The sequence below is a fragment of the Mustelus asterias genome, chromosome 3 (genome assembly GCF_964213995.1).
Source record: "Mustelus asterias chromosome 3, sMusAst1.hap1.1, whole genome shotgun sequence".
In the NCBI taxonomy this organism is placed as follows: Eukaryota; Metazoa; Chordata; class Chondrichthyes; order Carcharhiniformes; family Triakidae; genus Mustelus; species Mustelus asterias.
Genome location: NC_135803.1, coordinates 111,159,594 through 111,175,279, shown reverse-complemented (window position 1 = coordinate 111,175,279; position 15,686 = coordinate 111,159,594). Strand labels below are relative to the sequence as shown.

Here is a 15,686-nt window from a genome sequence, read left to right as displayed (position 1 = left end):
TTTAGAGTAAATATGGAAGTATAAGTGATTGTCAGTTAATTTAATGCTTGATAATAAAAAGGACCATGTATGAACCTCTAATGACTAGACTTTGCTTTCTCACCTTCCTTCTAAAGACATACTCTGTTACGTGTAACACTACTGCTTCTTCAAAGTGAGTTGGGGAGGTTCATAGAATTATCAAATGTTACAGCAGAGAAACAGAGCTGAGCTTTTGATATGTATGTTTGTCAGTCTTTGTCACGAGCCATTTAGACTAAACCCGCTCCCACATTTACTCCCTATATTCTTTCTAATTTCCTTTTCAAACAGTTATCCAGATTTCTTTTAAAAGATTATCTGGATTCTGAGGTAGCTGATTCATTATTCTCACTACACTATGTGTGGAGATATGTTTTTCAACTGTCTCTGGGCAGTGACTATCTCCATCAAGAGAGAGCATGGCTGCTGCCCCTGTACATAGAATAGGATTACCACTGCTGAATGGTGGTGAGTTACTCACCTATGAGTTGTGCAAAGCTTCTCCATTACTTATGAGGCATAAATCAGGAGTATGACAGATTGATCTCCACTTGCCTGAATGGATGTAGTTCCATTAACACTCAAGAAGCTCAATACAATTCAGGACGAAACAATCTTCTTGACTGATACCTCATCCATTGGTTGAAAAATAATGATCTCCACAACCAGTGTATTATCTAAAGGGTGCACTGCAGCAAGTAGCCAATGCTTCTTTGGCAGCTGCTCCCAAATTTGTGACCATCAGCATTTAGCATGTTCATTGAAACAATGCATCCAAGTACAGCCATTGGCAGCCACGTCTTCTGATGCTAATATCTTTAACTCTGGAATTCCCTCTCTAAAACTCACGACATCTATTCTCCTTTCCTCTTTTAAGACCCAACTTAAAACTTACGTCTTTGTCCAAGCTTTTGGTTATCAGTAATAACATATCCTTATCTGGCTCAATGTTAAATTTTATTTCAAATACTCCTGCAAAACACCTCGGGATGTTTTACGATGTTGAAGGTGATGAATTAGTACACCATCTGCATTATCACGTTTCTTTCTTTGTCATTGGGTGGAAGTTCTAGCATTCCTATCTAACATCATTGTCACGCAGACTGCATGAGTTCAAGAAGATCCACAATCATGTTTTCGTGGGCAACTAGGAACGGGGTAATAAATATGATCCTTGTCGGCACATCAACATCTGAAAATGATTCTTAACAATGCATTTGTGAGTATTTAAAATATGTATTCTTTATGGTTTAATCAACTAACAGACAACACCTATTACCATCAAATGGGTTGGATAAAATACGCAAGAGAGTAGATGATATGCAATCTGTGGAAGGAGCACACTTGCTAATGGTTATTCTTGTTCCAATCGTTCTTCCTTCACCTGAAAGTATTGGCATGCACTAGACAACACTAACTGTAATGCTATAGTAGCTTCTAAATTTCAAGGACTTGAATCTTAACCTTCTCCCTAGGTGATAAACGGTTTGGTCATTTTATACGAGATGAAAATAAGCTTGTTATCAGGCTATGGAATCTTAGAGCATTGAAGGTCATCTTTCCCAAGCCAGCTCTATACATGAATATTTTTATAAAGGTCTTGAAAATATCAACTTGAGCAGTTGCTCGATGAATTGCAGCGACATTGTTTCAATTGGATTGGTTACGAGATTATGTTTCTGGCACCAAAGAACAATTCTACAACAAAGAGAAATCAAAGCTTCTGGAAGATCAGAAGCCAAAATTGCCAAATTCATATCCTTACCCATGACTAATACCACTGGTTACAATTAAAGTAATCCCACATGTGGACAATTCAGAAACAAAATCTGTTGTTGCCTGAGATCTGTATCTGCTTTTTAATAGGATGGTTGGGGCAAAACATTTGTATTCTTCTTTGTTCTACCTCTTTTTCCTCTAATTTAAACCCTTGTTCTCTGCCACTTATAAAGTACCATAAAACATTTCTTCACCAATGTATCATTATTGTTTTCCTTTCTCAGCCTCTGCACTGAGTGCCTTAGAAATACAAGTGAGTTGTATATAATCCCGCGATGCTTTCACTGATCTGTGACCATGTCATAGTTTTATTTTTTTTATTTTATTTTTATTCGTGTCACAAGTAGGCTTACACTGCAATTAAGTTATTGTGAAAATCCCCTAGTTGCCACACTCCGGCACCTGTTCGGGTACACTGAGGGAGAATTTAGCATGGCCTATGCACCGAACCAGCACATTGTTCGGACTGAGGGAGGAAACCGGAGCACCGGAGTAAACCCATGCAGACACGGGGAGAACGAGCAGACTCCGGACAGACAGTGACCCGAGCCAGGAATCGAATCTAGGTTCCTGGCACAGTGAGGCAGCAGTGCTAATCACTGTGCCACCTCATCAAAAAGCACCTCATCAAAACATTTATGCAGAAAAACACTATGACTCCAAGTTCAACAGACCGTGATCTACACATAGCGCCCTGAAGACCCTGCGGCAAAAGGAAATGGTGTATCCTGTTGGGTGGTTTCCTGAGCAGACTGTCAGTCATTTGGGAGAATGCCTCATCGTCCAAACTTTCAAACAAGCTCCAGAACGTAACTTAGCTGGTGGTGAAAGTGTTCTCCCCATCACATCCTTACTGCTCACTCAAAGTCTCACTCAATCCATGCTGGCGAAGAGTCCATTGCTTGCCTCCTTCTGGAATATATCTTTGCAAAGCAAATCTAGAAAAAGATGCAGTGGTTTTGGTCGAGGTGCATCCCGAGCAGTTCCCTAACACAGGGCTGTACCCAAGGACGCACACTGAGATAATCATCAACTGCTGCTGGACAACCATCAACTCGGTGAAAGACACTCTTTGGCCTGCTCAAAACCTGTTGATCTTCCAGTGCAAAGACCTGTTGATGACCAAGTGTTCAGCCTGGCACATTCCAAGGTCCAGAACTAGTTTAGTTTACTTTAATTAATTTATTAGTATCACTAGTAGGCTTACATTAACACTGCAATGAAGTTACAGTGAAAATCCCCTGGTCGCCACACTCTGGCGCTTGTTCGTGTACACTGAGGGAGAATTTTGCATGACCAATGCACATAACCAACACATCTTTTGCACTGTGGGAGGAAACCGGAGCACCCGGAGGAAATCCACGCAGACACAGGGAGAAAGTGCAGATTCCACACAGACAGTGACCCAAGGTGGGAATCAAACTCGAGTCCCTGGCTCTGTGAGGCAGCAGTGCTTACCACTGTGCTGCCCAACTACATCCAAAGGATGCACTAAATGTTAGGAAGGCGGCCACAAAGGCATAATAGGAAAGGACACTGTCTAAGGCCCTCCTGTCAAAGTATACTGAATGGCTGGAGATGTGCAAAGGCCCGAGGGCTGTATGTTTAACATGAAATGAATAATGCAAATAATAACTGAAATTGTAAATGTAGTGAGTAACACAAAATACTGAAATAAACTGATTTGCTTTTCACTTAATGTAGTCAAGATTGAATGGCCATGTAATGTACTTCTATAAATTTTATGAATAAAGTATATGTTCGGAAAAAGTTCTGCAAAATATAAACTGGAAGACGACATACCTCGTGACTGACTCATGTATTCAACAGCTGAAGCATGCTGAAAGATTTATTACAGCTTAGTTGTGACATATAATTCGGATATCATTGTGTGTTTTCAGCAACATTTGCATTTTATTTCATCTGTAACTTCCAATCATCATTTTGTGCTCAAAGACTCAATTCAAGGGGGTGATGTAGTGTGGGGGGGGGGGGGGGGGGGTGGAGGAGGAGAGGAAGATGTCCCATAGAATGAACAGTGTTGCATACCAAAAGAGGAAGGGTAATATTTATCGTCACACACATTACATGCACAAACAATAGATGATTTGTTGTTGCCGAAACTGGCCTCTTAAAAAGCCCTGTGGCAGCACAAAACCTTCATACCAAAGATTCTCAAGAACTCCACTGGTTTTGTTTGTGTCTTTGCTGAGAAATGATCAAACTATAAAATCAATGAGCGCATAGCTTAAAATGCCAATGTATAATTAAGATATATATATATATATTTTCTTCCATTATGAATCAATATAATTCTCCATTATAAAATCACAGCACTGGGGTGACACGGTGGCATAGTACTGCTGCCTCACAGCGCCAGGGACCCAGGTCCAATTCCAACCTCGGGTCACTGTCTGTGCGGAGTCTGCACGTTCTCCCCGTGTCTGCGTGGGATTTCCTCCGGGTACTCCAGTTTCCTCCCACAGTCCCAAAGGTGTGCTGGTTAGGTGCATTGACCATGTTAAATTCTCCCTTAGTGTATCCGAACAGGCGTCAGCGTGTGGCAACTAGGGGATTTTCACAGTAACTTCATTGCAGTGTTAATGTAAGCCTACTTGTGACACTGATAAATAAACTTTAAAGCATTGCTTTGCATTTGTTCTGAATATATAAAACAGATTAAAGCATCTCCCCAAAGAGAAATATCACATGCATCTTTTTTTCCTCAGCTCTGTTTGGGAAATTCATTTTTTGCTCTCAAGACTCGGTCAGAAACTGACACTGAGGCTGGTAGATTTCCAAATAATGAAATAACCCTCATTGGTGCCATTTCTGGGGGTCTTGGCATCCCCCATGCTCACCAAATTTTACTCCTACTCAACATAGCCTCCAGGTAATTAAAATTGAAAATTAAATCATAAAAAATTGAATATGTGTTTGTGAACATGTTTTAATTGATTCAGAGCACACTGGGCAAAATTGTTTTCAAGACTAATCCCTTTGCAGTCTATCGTATCGATATAAGTATGAAAGATCCATGCCTACACGAGAGATTTGAGACAGAATTTTACACAGCCCAGAGGTGGGTTTGGATGCAGGGAGTTGTGCTGTGATTGAGCAAAAAGGTGCACGGTGGAAATCTTGTTGCCTTCCCATCTCCTTCCAAATTAGTCCACGGTGGAAAGGCTCAAAAGGTGGTTTGGAGGCCAACTGAGGTGCGAATGTGTCCACTTAAGGAGTTGATCCTGCTACCACTGGTATTTAACCAGGGGCAGGTGGGGGCCACACTATGTGGGTCTTCACCAGAAAAGCCCAGGCATGTAGGCCTGAGACCTAATAGGAGAAATCAGTCCTTGGCCTGACAAAAGCACCCATGATCAGGAACGGACGGGTCTAGAGTAAGAGCCCATGTCCTCACCCCACTCCTCCCTGCCCCTGCCCCACAACCTTTTACATTTAATCCTTCACTGTGGTCTTCATCTGGCCCTGGTGAACCCACCTGACTCACCTGGGGCTCTCGTGATGATTCCTGGGATAGGCACACTGTAGGATTGGCAGTGATCACCTGAAGCGCTGCTGGTACTCAAGATGTGTCAGTTTCTGATTTGCCAGTAGCTCTTAGCCATCGGACAGCCTTGCATCCCCAACCCTGCCATGTCCATTAAATTCCACACCTGATATTTCACATTTAGAAGCTGTTGATCTAACATCAGATATATGGATGTGCACTTCGAAATACACTGCATTCCATGCCTTGATACAGTGATTTGAAGCTGTCAATTATTTTGTATTTCATTATCTACAATGTGCACTGCAACATTTGACAATTACGAAGTTGCTAACTGATTGATAGCATCAGATCCATATTCAGGAATGAAGACAGCCCCTGTTAAGTCAACATAAAGTGAAGTTACTTAACCATCATTCCAACCTGAAATATTTGATCATAGAAATCATAGAAACCCTATGAAGGAGGCCATTCGGCCCATCGAGTCTGCACAATCCCACCTAGGTCCGATCCCCGTAACCCCACATATTTACTCCGTTAATCCCTCTTACACAGCCTGGGACACTAAGCGGCAATTTAGCATGGCCAATCCACCTAACCTGCACATCTTTGGACTGTGCGAGGAAATTGGAGCAACCGGAGGAACCTATGCAGACTCGAGGAGAATGTGCAAACTCCACACAGACAGTGACCCAAACCGGATATCGAACCCAGGTCCCTGGAGCTGTGAGGAAGCAGTGCTAACCAGTCTGGCCACCTCAGGATATTCACGAGGCTGTGGAAACAAACCTTTATCAAACCTTTAGAAAAAGGATGTACCAGAACAGAGTCCAACTACTTCACAATGGAAAGGTATTAAGTAATTCAGTAATAAATTTCCTTCAAAAACCTAACCTATACAAATGTTAGTGATAATTTTGAAATAACGCTGAAATTAAAAAGAAATGTAAGGTTCAAAAGAAACAAATGTTAATGAAAAGCACTTGGAAGCTAATTACCAGATGCCATTCTTTCCACATAATATATACAATTGATTTTGTTGAGCAAGAGCGCACAAGAAAAATTCTCCCAGAATGAATTGTTTTATTAACAGGGCTTATCAAATATAAATGAGGTTTCACACTATGCATCTTTCTGTTCAGAATTCTAAGTAAAAGTTATTTTTAGACATTTTATTTAGAACTTAATGCTGTAGTATCTTACAGTTGCTCCAATTTATTTGCATATATTTCTATGCATATATAAATAATATTCATTCTTAGTCTTGGAAGACGTTAAAATTTCACAGCAGAGGTCAATTTTAGGACCAAGTTGGTTCCGTTGTATTTCTGATTCCCATTATTTGCCCCTGAACTTTGATTTGTCAAGAGGAACGAGTGATGAAAGCAAGCACTGAAGTGCACAGACCAAGCTCTCATTAAATTAATTACTGCTGCATATTTCATATTTATGAGAACTGAATTTTTTTTAAAGAGTTAGACCTTCAGCTCTATGTTGCAGCAATTGGATAATTTTGTTACACCAATGGAATGCTGCTGTGTTGATGCAGAGAATCATCGGTCTGAAATTCTGATGGTGTGATCACAGTGACAGAGTAGGACTTTGGTCACCCTCACTTTCTGATTCGTAAACTTCACAGTCAGCCAAATCAAACACAAATAACTGTGCAGCTGTAGCCTGCAATGTTTCAGGTCTGTGATATCTAGGTGAGGCTCATAACATAATGATTTTATGGGGATTATTCTGCGAATCATAAATGGGTAGAAGGGAGGGCACTAAAAAAGTACCGGGGAGAAGGGAAGTGAGGGAGGGGGATATATAGAGTGGGGTGGGGGATGGGAGAGGGGATCCAAGGAAGGTGATAAGGTAAGAAAAAAGTTGGTAAGAAGGGAGAAGGTGTCTGAAAGATATCTGCAGAAGATTTTAAGACCTGGTCTGCCAGCAAGATGTGGAGATGCCGGCGTTGGACTAGGGTGAACACAGTAAGAAGTCTCACAACACCAGGTTAAAGTCCAACAGGTTTATTTGGTAGCAAATACCATAAGCTTTTGGAGCACTCGCTGCTCCTTCGTCAGATGGAGTCATTTCCACTCCATCTGACGAAGGAGCAGCGCTCCGAAAGATTATGGTATTTGCGACCAAATAAACCTGTTGGACTTTAACCTGGTGTTGTGAGACTTCTTATTGCCAGCAAGATACAGTGCAGCGCTGGCGAAAGATGACAACTTGGATGATTTGGAAGGTAATCAAATCCAAGAAATGCATTGCAAACCTCCACTGGAGAATTGAGCAGGAGAGTTGGTTTGTTTGAGTTCCAGGGCAAGAGTCCCATTAAAATTTGTTTCAGCCACATTCTCAAATCCTTTGCAATGGCGCAGGAAGTTTAATGATGGAAATAGTGCAGCCAAGGTAAAGTCTTTACTTGCCTTTCCTGACTGTTTGTTACAGTAATATGGTCTTCATCATTCATCACCATCAGAGTGGCAACAGAGTCAAACATGAATCTGACAATGGGCAACAGATGCCCTGCAGAAAGCAGATCTAGGCTCCAGTGCCTGTGAACTCAAAGCTCTGGGATATAGCTCTAAAACGATACTGCTTAAGTATTACAGTATGACAGGAAACTAAGGACTACCTCAGAGCACTTGAGACAGAAGGCAGGGCCCAAAGTTAAGTCCAATGCCAATCACCGTGTAAATATCAAAGAAGGAATTGGCATAAAGCTGTACTACCTGGAGTAACATAGAAACATAGAAAAACTACAGCACAATACAGGCCCTTCAGCCCACAAAGTTGTGCTGAACATGCCCCTACCTTAGCGATTACTAGGCTTACCTATAACCCTCTATTGGAGTAGTTGGCAAAACTAGGAACATTTACATGCAGCTGTCCTGATAGATAGGTTTCCAGATTGGTTAGAACATCCAAAGGATGTTTTGACCAATGACCCTCAAGTTATAGAGAGAATGATGGGAGGTGGCCTCTAAGAGCTTTAGATTGGCATCCCTCAGGCTTTTTCCGATATAACTGGTAACATCAGCTCTACATTCTCTCCAGGACCCAACAAAGCCAAACTTTGTGATACATTTCCCTCTCTTGAAGACACCTGATTTGATCTTTCCAGATGGGCTTCACATGGATATCAGAATTCAGGACCAAGTTGTCTGCAGACAGCAGCAATGAGGGAACCTACTGAGGTGTCTTTCCTGAACTCATGGAAAGCTCACCTCAGTCAGCAGAGGGTTGTGATACATGATATCACCGTGCAGCAAAGCACCACCAACATTCCTGGCCAATATCACCACAGCCTATCATAGCTTTAATAGCAGCACACAGACACCAGAAGTAGACATGGTAGAAACACACCAAAAATATACATGTGCACAATAAAACCACATTAGATATAAAGTCCAGCATTGTGAAAGAAGTCTGTTCTTTGCACCTTAGGGACGGTATGGTGATGGTAATGGAACACAGTTCTATGTTTCCTTACATTTTTTGCCTTCTTAAGCAGGCTTCTTCTGAAATATCATTGAAGGAGTGGAATGATTTAGAAAGATAACTTAGACTTCATTACCAACAGAGGACATAGACAACATGTCCTGACATGTACATGAGTCAGGACCTAGGTCTGGCTGGAAAGGTGTTCTCCTAAGTAGTCATCCTTCAGGGAACCTTTACCTTGAAGGTCTTTGTCATTTCCTCTTCTCCTTGCTTATGTGCCATTGATATATGGGAATGCCTATTACGCCAATGGGAACCCCCTAGTGGGGGCTTAATTATCAAAACATCAGAGTCAAAACTGATCTCTTAACTGAACTGCACAAACATAGGTTGCATAATTCACATTCAGTTGGGTGAGATTTTTATTTCTCCAACCACTCCATTCTGATAATTCAGACCAAAATTGTAGACATTCAAAGCTTGTGAACTCAACCACTTCCTAATTTAACTGTCAAATAGATACCCATTCTATAAGTTTAAATTAAATCCTGTGCATCTGTGGCATAAAAGCTGAACTGCTGGGAAGGTTACAGTGTCCTCATTACACCATTATTTGTACTCTGTACCCCAGGTATTTTCAAATGGGTATAAGTCTGAAGTGTCTGACTTATACCCCAAATTCCAGTCCCCAAATCCCAGAACCAAACTATTTTTGCACCAAACATTATTGGAATACCAGGCACATTAGGTTGAATTCCCCAAAACAAGATGTCAGCAAGTGAAATATAATAATGAATACCTGTAGAATGTGGTGGAGGGCCACAAAGCAACACAACTCCTTGTCCCTCTCGGACGGACACATTATTTCTTGATTTTCCTTTGAAGTTTTCAAGATCTGCACAAGAATGAAAGAGAATGCACATTGAAATCAACTTTTTTTTAAAAATTGAAAACATACTAAAAAAGATTTAAAGAACATTTGAAAGACATACCATATATCTGTGATATATCAGAAGACTTGCATTATAATGCACACTGTGTGTTACCTGTCCCACTTTAGATATCCTCTGGCTCATCAACACCACAGGGGATATGGTATTCTGTTCTAAATAATGCATCAGTGCATAAACTGTGGATACAAATGTTATGTGTTCACACTATGTTATGTGTTCAGCCTTTAAAAATGCATGAGCACTCACCAAGTTAAATCAGGGATCCCAAAAGATTTGTGCATAAATGAGGTGGTTTGAAAAATACAGAAGCAGTAAAGTTGCAATTACACCCCATGTTATCTGGAGTTGGCTCCTGTTATATGGGCTGATGGTGGGAGGCCGCATTGGTCCTCAGAGTTATTTGTTCAGGGGCGCAAAATAACATCCAGAATTCCCATATCTCATTCCTATCCAACAATGCCTTCTGTTAGTTTTCCTGGGGCAAAATCAAGGTCTGGCTTGGTTTTAATAGCCCCCACGGAAAGTTGAACAACAAAAATATTCACTTTTCAGGTTTATGCACAAAGGCTAACTCATTTAACAGATTGCCTGGATTAATATTTAGAGACATGTTTAGCTCAAAACAAGATGATTGTGATTGTTGGAGATCATTCATCTCAATCTCAGGATATCGCTGCAGGAGTTCCACAGACTCAACCATCTTTAGCTTCTATATTAATGACCTTCCCTTCTTCACAAGATCAGAAGTTTGCTGATAATCACATCTCTTCATTACCATTCGCAAACTCCCCAGATTCTGAAGCAGTCCATGTCCTTTGTAGCAAGACCAAGACAGGCTTGGGTTGATAAATAGCCTGTAACATTCATGCCACACAAGTGCCAGGCAATAACCATCTCCAGGAAGAGATAATCCATTATCCACCCATGCCATTTAATGGCTTTACCATCACTAAATCCCCCAACGTCCTGGGTATTACCATTGACCAGATATTGAGCTGGACAAGCCATATAAATATTGGGGCTACAAGAGGTGGCCAGAGACTGGGAATTCTGCAGCAAGTAACTCTTCTCTTGACTCTCCAAAGTCTATCCACCATCTACAAGACACAAGTCAAGAGTGTGATGGACAATTCTCGACTTGCCTGAATGAATACAGCTGTATCAATACTCAAGAAATTAAACATCATCCAGAACAAAAGCAGCCTGCTTGACTGGCCCCCATCCACCACCTTCAACATTCACTCCCTCCATCACCGACACACAGTGGCAGTACTGTATGCCATCTTCAAGGTCCATTGCAGTAACTCACTGAGGCTTCTTCCACAGCACGTTCTAAACTTGTGACCTCCACCACCCAAAGGGACAAGGCTAACAGGTGCACAGGAACACCAACAACTGAAAGTTGCCCTCTAAACCACACACCATTCTGACTTGGAACGATATTGCCATTCCTTCACCATCACTGGATCAGAATTCTGGAACGTAGCCATGGTAAATGCGTGGGGTTACAGGGACAGGGCCGAGGAGATGGTGTGGGCTCTTTCGGAGAGTCAGTGCAGACCCGATGGGCTGGATGGCCTCTTTCTGAACTCTAGGGATACTATGTGGGTATACCTACACCACATGGACTGCAGCTGTTCAAGAAAATGACATACCCCACCTTTTCAAGGGCAATTAGGGATGAGCAATAACTGCTGGCCTAGTCAGTGGCACCCACAATCCATGAAAGAAAAAACTCTTGACTCTTCAGTCATGCAAAGATAAGAGTTTTACTGATCCATCTCTTTCCTGAATTTGATCATCAAGAAACTCTTCCCTCACCGCGTTATATCTATATGTGACATTATCTTGAAGTATTTTCATTCCCCTCCACTCCCAAAGACATTGTTGTCAAAATATAGTTTTGTGGCAGCAACCAATTTACTTTACCTGACTTAAGCAACCAGGTTTCATGTATGAGCCTGCACAGCCACTGATGTGCCATTTACCACTGCTGTGCGTTTGAGTATGTGTTAAATGACAATAAACATATTCACTCAGAAGTTGATGGCAAGCCCTGGAAAATGATACTGTCTATAACTGCTCAGCTCATATGCCATTATAAGTAAATAAATAAACATCAGAGTGAACCGGTGAACAGATAAGTGAATAGATACATGGAACTCATTTATGTAGTTCCTTCTGAGCTGGACACAACAATTACTTATATTATGATAATAAAATAACTCACATTTTAAACACAATTGTTCAGTTTAGTGCACTCCTCAAATTTTTCTCAAATTAAACTGCATGTAATAGTCTGATTAATCTGAACAATTTTTTTTAACAAAACATGATGGAGACATTTTTTCCAACAATATTCTAATTATTAGATCTAAATAGAACAAATTCGAAATAAATTAATGCTTTAATCAGGATTATAGTATTGGAGCCTATTGAAGAATTTGTGCATCAACAATCTTATTAAAAAGTGTGTATGAATTCTCCAAAGTTTATCCAGATAGTCCATAACCTCAGCATTCTGTTCTACCATGTGCTAAGTTTTCTCTCAGTCAGAAAGCTTTCTTCATGTCACCTTTAACAGAAGTATTAAATCTGTGTTCCTGTCAAAGCCCAACAGATGTTGAAAATCTCACCTATACCTTATCCCACACCAGACACAATTATTTCAAAACTCACCTGACTGGCCTCTCTTATTTCACCTTTGAATAATGCAAGCCCACCTAAACCTTTGCTTTCTGCATCCCATCACACACTGAGGTTTACTTTCCCAACACCCCTGTAATCACGAACCTGCATTGGCTTTCACTCACCCAAGAGCTCCAAGTTAAATTCTCAACCTTGTGTTTCAATTTCATCAGGCTTCACCCCTCTCCATTTTTGTAAGGTCATCCTGCCCCACGAGATACCCATCCCAGCACTCTCCATATTACTAGTTCTGGCCTCTCACGTGTGTCACCTCTTCCCTGCTTGCAGCAGCCATGCCTAGATCCTATTTTCTGTAATTCCCTTCCAAAGCCACTTCACCGCTAAAATGCTCCAAAAAACCACCTTTATCCTAGGCTTTGGCCTCCCCTCCAATCAAATTTTTTATTGGCTAAGTGTTCGTTTTTGTTTGCTTTCACTTTTATGAAGTGTCTTCTGACAATTTTCTGCAAAATGCAAGTCGCTGCTGCTGTTGAATTCTACAAAGTGATTCACCACAAGGATCTCTCAATACTGCATTTAGAAATATGTTAATAACATTAAGTCATTGTTGTGCGGTTCAACAGAATAAAGCGGATGCAAAGTTGAACAGAAACATTTTGATTATTACAACGAAGTGCACATGACCTTGATCAAAATCACATGATGTTACAAGATGAATATTAATCTATAACATGACTGCACATAAGTATCTCAATTCATTTAAATTCTAGAAAATGGGATCTCAATTTTTCAGCGTAGTGGTAATATCTCTTCTCATTAATATAGATATAAAATTTTATGATGCTATGTAGACATATGCTGATGCAATAAATCTCACTGGAGAACTCCAATAGCACATTCAAAGAAAAGATTTTCTGATCTATTAATTATTTGAACATAGCCAACATAATCCATCAAAACCTATAGTGATTCTCTCAATATGCTGGGAGCTGTTTGCATTGCTGATTTTAAAGCAATTTTTAAATAATTCACAGCTCGGCTTTTTGACTGACTTGTCATTGAGATATTTTAATTTATCTCAACATGCAAGTAATTAAAATGGCAACATTTTTGAAATTTTCCATTTTGCTTTTTCTGATTTTATTCATGCTGTCTGTGTTAAGAGCTGTAGGCCGCACCATGCCATACAATATTTCTGCACAATATGTACGGGCAGCTGTAATGGAAGACGTCAGATACTGCCAAAGCAAAATATGTTTTCTTGATATGGGGGCCTGCGGCAATATAATGTGTAAACAATGAGACTCAAAAGAGCTTCTAGCAGGGAGGAAGTATTGCCTGAGAGGCCAGGGTTCGTAAAATGGAGTGTGCTGAGATAGGGCTTTTTCTTTTATTATCAGCTCAAACAAAAGATCAAATGCAAAGCAATCTTCAAATTAGAATTAATTATGGGAAGCACTAGAAATAAAACAACAGAAATATTTGGTTAAATGCAAACCTTACTGTTATCCTGAGAGTGAGTAGATCAGACAGTTTGACAGTAATTTGTATTTAGATAGTGCCATAAGTATAACAAGTTTTTCACAGCAGTGTTTACCAAGCAATATTTGATACAAAGACAGTGACATTAGGATAGGTGATCAAAAACTTGGTTGAACAGATAGATTTTAAGAAGAATCTTAAAGTGGGAAAGAGGTGGGGAGGTAGAGGGGTTTCAGGAGGGAATTCCAGAACAAATTGACTTCAGAGTTGAAGGCACAGCTGACAATCGTGAGGTGATTAAAATCAGAGATCTCAGGAGGCCAGAATTGGAGGAGTGCAGGTATCTTTAAGAGCTGCACAGTTTGACAAGGTAGGGAGAGGGAGAGGTGGTAGAGGGGTTTGTAAAACAAAATGAGAACTTTAAAAGAGAGGCATCAGATCAGGAACCAATGTCGCTCAACAAGCATACAGATGATGGGGGAGCACAACTTGGTGCGAAGCGAACACAGGTGGTCAAAATTTGAACGAGTATTAGAGAGCATTGGAATTGACAACTCGCGAGGTAACAAAGGCATGGATGAGGGTTTCTTCAGAGATAAGTTGAGGCAGGATGGAATCAGGCAATCTTGCAGAGGTAAATATAGTCAGTTTTGGGACGGAGTGGATGATATGTGGTCAGAATCTCATCTTTAGCCAAATAGGTCACTACAGTTATGGACATTCTGTTCAGCATCAAACAATTGCCAAGGGAAATGATTGAGTCAATGGATAAGGAACAAAGTTTCTGGCAGGGACTAAAAGTAATGGCTTCCTAATAGTTAGTTGGAGGAAATTTCAGCTCATCCAGTCCGAGATGTCAAACAAGCAGACTTACCATTTAAAGATGGTAGAGGGTTGCAAGAGGTGATAGAACTGAGTAGAATCTAATATGTAGAATTCATGAATACATAAAACTATAAATTAGCTAAGAACACAGAATTTTAAGTGACACAAGCGAGGTCTGAAGTCTCAAATAGTCATCAGCTTATGACTCCTCTGAAACCCATTTATCCTTCTCTTTTGCGACATTCATCAGCTCCATTCCCTCCAAAGCAGTTCATTACATTTTCAAGCTAATTATACTGTTTTCTTCAAAGACCTTTACTGGCAATTTATGGTACAACGCTTCCCTTTCTGACTGGGATGAAAATGGCATACCACAGATACCCTTTAGTCTAATTTATCTTTTACATAATACTTCTATTCTTTGAAAAAAATATTTATGTTCAGAAGGTGCTAGTCACTTTCCAAGCATTGGTCTCAGTTCTGTAGAGCATGGTATCTAGCCAGCAGGCCTGAATTTCAATATGGGCTCCCGGATCACTGCTCCTCGATATACTGCTCACCAACATTGAAAATTATGTTTTAAAGTTCTATGTCCTTCAGCAAGCTATCTAGAACCTTGTTAAACATATCCTTTTTATCTGAAATTAGAATTAACTACAACTGACACTATCCAAAATATATTTTTCAAACACATTATTTTTCTTGTAGACAAGTGGAGGATTATGGCTCTTGCCATGCTCCTGTATAATTATAAACTTTCAGACAATACTTTTAACATTTTGAACACAGTCTACTAAAATGGCCATTGAAAATAATGTTAGTTTTGGCATTCTGAATCAGACAGTCCTGAATCTCAAATAACTATCTTATTAAACATTGACATTCACAGTCATCTGGGGAATTCACACTTCCCTTTGTTTAAGGATGGACCTTCCACAAAGAACTATATAGCTGACTCCATGTTTCACCATGGACAAATGAAACATGTGTGTTAGATGAAAGTGAAGGGGATCACTTTGATCTTT

The 15,686-nt window shown here is 40.3% G+C and overlaps 1 protein-coding gene across 1 annotated transcript in view; it reads right to left on the bottom strand.

The window, feature by feature from the left end:
* LOC144491525 (contactin-4-like) overlaps positions 1–15,686 on the bottom strand; it is a 1,235,140-nt gene that overhangs the window by 737,427 nt on the left and 482,027 nt on the right. Inside the window, exon 5 of the mRNA XM_078209439.1 lies at positions 9,552–9,647. Within this exon, the coding sequence (XP_078065565.1) occupies positions 9,552–9,647 (96 nt within the window). The remainder of the gene's footprint in view (positions 1–9,551; positions 9,648–15,686) is intronic.